Source organism: Geotrypetes seraphini, chromosome 2 (genome assembly GCF_902459505.1).
Source record: "Geotrypetes seraphini chromosome 2, aGeoSer1.1, whole genome shotgun sequence".
Classification (NCBI taxonomy): Eukaryota; Metazoa; Chordata; class Amphibia; order Gymnophiona; family Dermophiidae; genus Geotrypetes; species Geotrypetes seraphini.
The window spans coordinates 429,103,495-429,111,670 of NC_047085.1; the positions used below are offsets into that span (position 1 = coordinate 429,103,495).

Below are 8,176 nucleotides of genomic sequence, written 5' to 3' on the forward strand. Positions count from 1 at the left end.
ATAAAACCCGTCTCTTATGTTGTATTGTAAGCGCTGTAATGTATTGTAATTAAAGTACTTGCCCTCATAAGGGGAGAGTGTGGCGCAGTGGTTAAAGCTACAGCCTCAGCACCCTGAGGTTGTGGGTTCAAACCCATGCTGATCCTTGTGACCCTGGGCAAGTCACTTAATCCCTCCATTGCCCCAGGTATATTAGATAGACTGTGAGCCCACTAAGACAGACAAGGAAACATGCTTGAGCACCTGAATAAATTCATGTAAACCGTTCTGAGCTTCCCTGGGAGAACGGTATAGAAAATTAAATATAAATAAATAAATAAAATTTCATGAATTCCTAACTTCTTTCATGTCACAGCACATCCAGCATGGATTTCCTTTCATGGTAAAACATCATCCCGTCTCTGACTCTCTGCCATCTTGCATAATCAGTCTTCCTCTCCAACCACCCCTGGTTTTAACAGTCTGCCTTCTCTTTCCCCACCCCTACCTTCAACCTTTTCCTTTCCTTCTTTCCCCTCCTCTATCTTCTGGTATCATCCTTCCTTTCCCCAACCTTGCCATAACACTTAGCCTCTCTAACTATAGGGCCATCTGTCCCTCCCCTCCCAAAGTATTAATTTTCCCTCTACACCAGTGGGTGTAGGAGGAGTGGAATGGGGCAGGGATAATTATGTCCATTCTCTGCCCTACAACTGGCAAATATTAATAAGCAGTGCTTATCTTCTGCCTTTTCCTTTTCTGTCAGTCTTATTGGGCCAGCAGGTTTTGTGAGACTATGAAGCTCCACAAAGTTCTGATTTTAGATGAAAACTGGCTGAAAAGAAAGCTGCAACAGCAGTTACGTGTTGCTTGCCAACTCTGCTAGATAGAGGAAATCCTACAGACCTAGTTGGGCAGGGTTAGGGAATGGAGAAGAATACAACCAGCTTTACTACACTTTACCTCTGTTCCTCAAATAGAGCATTTTTCATTGCGCCAATATATTGGACATGAGCACAATAAAATATTGTTGTCTTCAGTACCAAAAGCTGGTAACAATGGTGCACCAATTTTCTTTGGGCTTGTTTCATCTATCTTGTTCAGTATCATGACCCCCAAACAGCTCTCTGCTTTCCTCTAGCTCCTTTGCTATCTCATGTTGTCAAGTACAGGATTAGCTGATTTGTCACCAGAACCCCTGACTACATGTCCTGTAAATTTTAGTTTCCTTTTGTTCAGGTCTTCTAGCAGGATCTTTCCCCTCCTATCAGTAAATAACTTAGGACCAGATTCTCAAAACTTACTGTGCCTTTAATAATGATTGCTAAACTGCTTTGCTTTTTTTTGCTAAACTGGTTCCAGCCAGTTTATTGTGCCAGTATTTTATCAGCCGATTATCAGAATGGCTCACCATGGTCTTTTTTGAGCTTACTAGCAGACTCTGACTCTGACTCTGCCGTGCAAATGTAATTCAACTAGGTCATTAATATTAAAACAAACACGCCAGGTGATTCTCTAAAGTTTTGGGGTGATTTTCTAACCTTGTACATTTGCAGGCAATATTTTCCAGCAGCATCTGAGCTGTTGCAGCCTTAATTTCTGGTCAGTGCCTGAGTGCTGATTGGCTCAGGCACTGACAGGAAAGTAATGACAGCTCAAACCCCACCACAAAAAATCCCCTCCTGCCCACAAATTTTTTTAAAAGACCCCTGCTTCCTCCCTCCCTCCCACCCACTGAGCCCCCCGCCCTAGGGCCATTCGATGCCCACTTCCTCCTGCTGCTGGGGTCCCTGCTCCCCTGACAGCCTCCCCCCTAATACCTTTAAATTGAAGGACAGCAGGAAGGATGCCCATTCCCTGCAGCCAGCAGGCCACTGGGGTCACCTAACAATCCCCTACCCCCATACCTTTAAATCAAAGGATGGACAGAGGGATGCCCACTCCCTTCAGCTGGCAGGCCTGCCTCTTCAAAATGATGGACCTTCCCCTTCCAAGTGCATCCTGGCATGCAATAGGAGGGGCCTAAGGCCCCTCCCTTGCCTGGTGCATCCTGGAATAGAGAGGGGTGTTAAGCACCTGAGCCAATCCCTCTAGCCTTCCTTTGACTTAAAGGTACAGTGGGCGGGGAGTTGGAGCCTGCCGGTAAAAGGGAGTGGGCATCCCTCCTGCCAACCTTCAATTTATCTAAATAGAAATTGGCTAACAGTCTTCGTCCCTTGAGGGGGATGTAAAGGATAGAAACCACTCTATTAAATAATGGATATCAGTATGAGCCCTTCTATTATTTAATAGATTGATTTCTATCCTTTACATTCCCCTCAAGGGATGAAGACTGTTAGCCAATTTCTATTTAGATTTTTTCGAACAATATTGGCTACATTAGTCCGTAGGGTTTTGTTTTTTGAGCTGATCCTTCAACTTAAACATATGGGGGAGGGGCAGTGACCTGGCAGCAGGAGGGAGTGGGGAGCCCTCCTGCCAAGGCACAGGGGTATGAGGGGATTCAGGCAACGGTGTCCAAGTTAGGAAAGAGTGGGCATTGCTCCTTCTGATCTTGTACAGGGTGTGGGGAGGGAAGGCAGGTAGCAGGCAAGGGGGGGTGTCAGTGAGAGGGGGAACTTTTCCTTCTGCTGCTCTCCCTGCCAATCAGCTGAGCCGGCAGGACTCGGGGAGACCTGCAGCTCAGTTGATCAGGGCAGGGAGAGCAGCCATGATAGGGAGAAGGAGCTGTACCTAGCACGTGCTCTTTTGAGCAAGTGCCAAGGACAGTTCCTTCCTCCCCCCCCCCCCCCCTTTACTGACAATTCTCTGCACAAATAGTGTGCATATAATTTGCATGCTATTATGCCGAGAAACACTTGTAAAAGAAAAATCGCTCCTCCTATGGCCACTGCATCAAGCCGCTGGATTTTACCAGTGAGTTTTGAGAATCTGACCCTTAATTTGCCAATATACTGGGAATTCTTTTGAAACATACAGTTACAGGGAGGAAAAGCTTCAGAAATGTTGTTTCTCAGGGGCTGGTAAAAAAAACAATTGTTGCATTAAAATAAATTTGAAACTTGAGAGCAATATCTCCAGTTTTCAGTACTAATTCAGCCTCTTGTTACCATGTATCAAATGTGTACAACCTCTCCATATGGCCCCGCTTAACTAAAATACTTTTTTTTGCTTTTTAGTGGCTGTAGTAAGTAGTAAATATTTTCCCTGCTCTGTAAATACAAAAACCTATATTTATTTCCCATGTTTCAATGTTTCAGGACTTTGTCACCTACCAAGTCTCCAAACTCCTCTACTGGATCTATTGCCTCCAGCAGGAAATATCCATATCCAATGCCACCGCTTCCCGATGAGGAGAAGAAGCCTAACAGACAAAGTACAAAGGTAGGAATGCTTTTATGTTTACAGTTCAAATCTACTAACAAAAGATTAGGTTCTTACCTTTGCTAATCTTCTTTCTTGTAAATCCTCACTTAATTCCAGGATCAGTAGGCTATTGCCCTCCACCCGCCAGGATCTGTATGAAGCCTCAAAACTTCAGAGGCTTTTACCCCCTCACTCTCAATCTCATCACTGAGCATGCACCTGTGTACAGCAGTCAGCTCGCTCTGGCACGAGTTCAGTTGCCACAATAATCAAAAGTCTTCAGATTGTGGCTTGCACCTGAACCACCTTCTCAGGGTGGCTCATAGGGGAATCGAGAAAATACTTGGCCAGAGGACAGAAAAACTCCAATTTGCAGCTTTCTTTGAGAACCTTTAGAACCCAGCAGTCAGAGGTGATGGCCTCCCATTCTGCCAGAAAAGCTGACAACTGTCGCTACCGCCAACCCCCTCCCCCCTCCCGATGCACGGAGGAGACATTGGCTGGCATCAGAACTGTTGCTTAGCGGAAGCCATCGGTTGATTTACCACAACTGCTGATGGCGGGGCCTGCTGAAGTGTGGAGTGGTTGGCAAAGAGGACCATTGTCCTATGGAAGGACCCGAGTATGGGCGAGAATACCGGACGGGATGATAATTAGAACACCCAGAACTCCTAGAGAGGTGGGACCTGCTCCCAGGCAATGCCTTCGGTTTACGATCCTGAACAGTGGCCATAAGGTCATCCAGACTTTGTCTGAACAGGAGCTGACCTCTTGAAGGGCAACCAGCTCAATGCAGCCTTAGAAGAAGAATCCTGGGTCCAAAGGCACTTCACCCTGGCAAACTTCGCCCCCACCCACAGGCCACAGTGCACGTTGAACACGGCTGCACAACCGACAGACATCCACTGCAAATGAGGCATGAATCCATCCAATCCTACCCTGGAGAGGCCATCTATACAGTCTTCTTGCAAAAATGAAGCTCGGAAGTAGGAAAAATAACTTTAGAATCAAATAAAAAAAAATCCAAGATGGCAGCCACGGGTGTCCACGCCAAGTGTTGCTTGGCAGCGGGTGAGAGTGGGCATCTCCCCCGCTGCTGGGGGTATTGCTTGACGGTGGGAGAGAGTGGGCATCTCCCGCTGCTGGAGGGGGGGTGTTGCTTGGTGGCGGGAAAGAGTGACATCTCTCCTGCTGCTAAAGGGGTGTGCTGCTTGGCAATGGGAGTGGAATCTCTCCCGCTGTTGGGTTAAGGGTTGCTTGACTTCAGCAGCTCGATTTGTTGGTGAGGGTTTTTGTTTGTTTTTTTTGCGTTTATTCTGCGCATGTGCCCATCGCTATCACCAGTGATGGACACATGCAAATTTAGCAAATCTTTGCTACTTCCTGCCCTCATTTGAATGAGCGTTTTTTGTGAAATCACTACTATAACAGCTGCGACAGCGGCCCATCAATTTTTAATGCAAATTTTTGAGAATCTAGGCCTATAAAACACCAAGAACTGGGATCTAAGTTTCTAAACCAGGACCAATTAAAACAAAAACCTAACAACCCCTCTTTTGGAGTTGGAGCTGGATCAAACATCCAATAAGAAACCATGCGATTGCATTTTGTGCTAACTGGAGCATTTTAGTATAGGTAGGACCAAGGCCTGGAAAACCAATCAAAAATCAACAGACTACAGCAAACATTAAGCCCCTAACAGTAAATAAAGTGTCATGGCTTCCCCACTATGCATCCAAAATTAAGTTCCATAAGACAGACTCACCTATTAATCTTAAAAGCATAAAAAGCACAATAGGTTGCAAGCTTCAGGAGTTTTGCAGAATTAAGATTGATATATAATTTATTTGACTTGTATTTTATCTTAATTTTTAATATAAAGCCATCAATTCAGCTCTATTGCACCATTTACCGTTTCAGAACACCTTATATGTACTTGTTTCATGTTTCCTTTTATTCACTACAGCTGTGGGAGACCTCCATTTAAATCCAAGGTTTACACAAGGCCTCAGCTCAGTTTCAACCAGGTTCCAACTTTTATAGACATTGAATCGTCATCACTTGGTCAGTGCTCTTCAGAGACTCAGATCCCACGCAACGTGGAGCCAGCAGATCCCACTGAGAGCATGTTCTATGGTCCACACACTACAGCCTTTTGCTGCTGACTGGAAAGCAATGGAAACAAAAGACAGAATGAACAAACCGAATCAGTGAGAAGTTATGGTACTCTGCATGATCAATGTAGAAGGCACCTCCATCAGGAATAATTTTAACCACATCAGGAAAATTCAGTTTGCCATGCATTTGATGCCAACCTTCCCTCGAAAGGACACCATTAAAAACTGTTCTCAGCAGCACAAAAGCACTATAGTAGGCATTATATGCATGAACCCTATTGATTTTCATTTTCCATATGTAAAGAATTATTTTTAAGAAGCAGATTAGAAATTAGCATGTAGGAGTACAAAATACATATGTCTGTTGCAGGTACTTCAACTTTAGAAAGCTTTTATTCTACATAAAGTTCAGCAAACCTATAATCCTTTTTATCCTTAGCATTCAAAAATTCCCATTATACAAATACAGGCATATTAGCGTGAACATCTTAACATGTAAAAACAGTTTTTCTCAGTGAATGAGTGCATTTTGGAGTCTATTTATTAGACCACATTGCGTGTTTACTGGAGGTTTTAATGTGGAGCTCAGAAACCAGTTAATGCACCACATTAACAACTAGTGTATATTAAGTCCCTTGTTAAATATTTAATATAGAATATTATATTAGAGGTGAGGATGGATTGGGGCATGCACCTTGCAGTTTACATGAGAGGTATTAATGTACATTAAGTGTTGACTGCATTCTACTTGACCAGCACTGCTGCATTCCCCAAGTGCCAAGAAAGCCCGTAATGATTACTGCAGAGATAAACTTATACGTAATATGCATTAACTGCAAAACCTTTAGTAAATGGAGTCTTTTGTCACCTGCGTAGAGAGACACTAATAATAAACGTTATATTTCTATCCCATTTTTAGACTGCTACAGCTGGTGGGCATTCTCCTGTACCTCAAGTATGTCCTGCCAGAATAAACAAAACACAAATTCTGTACAGTATATTAGTTTCTGAGCACCGGGAACCCTGACTAGGCTAAGACTGTGATTAAACAAGATAACTACTTCAAACATGCCAGAAAATATCAAGTCAGCAGATCTGATCATCCAATTTCACCTCTTCTAGTGCTTAAATCTCTTTTTGCAAAAGCTCTGCTGGTCAGCAAGGTATGAATTTTGTGGTTACTGAATATGACTCCAGAGAAAGGAAGCAGATACTATACAGTAGATAAAAAATATGATAGGCGATAGATGAATGTCTTTACATATTACTGGTGCATATCCTGGTTCAAAGAATCAGACTGAAACATTGTCAGTAGGCTCCAGAACAGAGGCAAACAATCCTCCTTTATGTATGAGCACACATAAATGCCCAACTCAGAAACTCCAATTGATTGTTTTACCAGTTCTTTTCACGTGTGGAGAATGCACATCAGGGGAAGTGGAATGAAACCAACATCACAACAGCAGCAAAAATAAAATAAATTGAAAACCATCTTGCAATGATTTATAGTAATATGAATGGATATTTATTTTAATATTAGAACATATCTGAAAGGTGTGGCTCACTGAGAGGTTTATGCTAAGTACCACAACATAAATATCTGACAGAATCAAGTGTATATAGTGCTAAAAATAGTTTGCTTGTAATACATGACTTGAAAGGATGAGGAATGGAAGAAAGCATGCCATAACCTATGACAGTGGACATTTTCTCCACTCCTAGATTTCTTAAAGTATCACTATATATCTAGAAATCATTTTTGTAAAAACGAGGCCTTGCATTCTCATGCGAGCTTGCTTAGTGAATTCCTTCTCATATCTTTTCACTTTGTTGGTTACAGCTGCCCTTAATGACTGACCAGCGAGAGAGATATGAAACACTATATTCATCTCTGCTGATTACATTATAATGTGGCTGACAAATGACTTTATGAACTGGGCCAATGAAAATCCTAGTGTATCTATACAGAATCATGACTTTTTTAGTGGTGTAGAAATGTTTTAAATGCTGTTATACAGGGCTAGGGTAAAAATGCTTACACTTACACTACAGCTTTTTCTGTTGGTCATTTTCAAATGTTTACATGCCTTTTCGGACATTCGGTTTAAATCGTGGAACATTCTTAGCACATTTATGTATATGGATGTCAACAGTCTTGCAATGCTAACATTATTCCCATCTAATCAAATTTCATTATGACATGGCTGACAAAATTGAATGTTAACACATTGGCAGGATTTTATAATGCTTATAAAGAAATGATTTCATTGATTTTAAATCATTCTGATTATACTGTAGCTTTCTATGATATACCAGTATTTGTGTGTATAATAATTAGTGATCATTATAAACCACTGGAAATATTCTAACAGAAATGCTATAAGCACTGATTTTAAACTAAATAAATGGATTCTCACTTGTTCAGAATTGTTTCTGTATAACCATAAAAGTTTTTATTAATCTACTCATAGTATATATTAACTGTTTTTACATACATAGGCATTCAATGTATCTTTATTATTTTTTTAATATATTGATCTTGAGGTAAAGTAGATGAGCTTTGAAGATCATCGTTCACTTCTGAAGAAGACAACTTACAAGGTTTAATACTTTTTTTAAAGCATAGATACAGTGTCATCTTTGGATAACCTTATATCCATCATATCACAGAATGTATTACAGTCTGCAGACAATCTATGCTTTCTATTTTCAAA

At 41.8% G+C, this 8,176-nt stretch overlaps 1 protein-coding gene across 3 annotated transcripts in view; it reads left to right on the forward strand.

Annotated features, from left to right (window-relative positions):
- Positions 1 to 7,882, forward strand: part of ADAM22 (ADAM metallopeptidase domain 22) — a 486,564-nt gene extending 478,682 nt beyond the window's left edge. For all 3 annotated transcript variants that reach the window (XM_033931244.1, XM_033931245.1, XM_033931246.1), the window contains 2 exons: positions 3,240 to 3,363; positions 5,312 to 7,882. In XM_033931244.1, coding sequence (XP_033787135.1) covers positions 3,240 to 3,363; positions 5,312 to 5,332 — 145 coding nt within the window. In that variant the 3' untranslated portion in view covers positions 5,333 to 7,882. The remainder of the gene's footprint in view (positions 1 to 3,239; positions 3,364 to 5,311) is intronic.
- Positions 7,883 to 8,176: the final 294 nt, after the last annotated feature.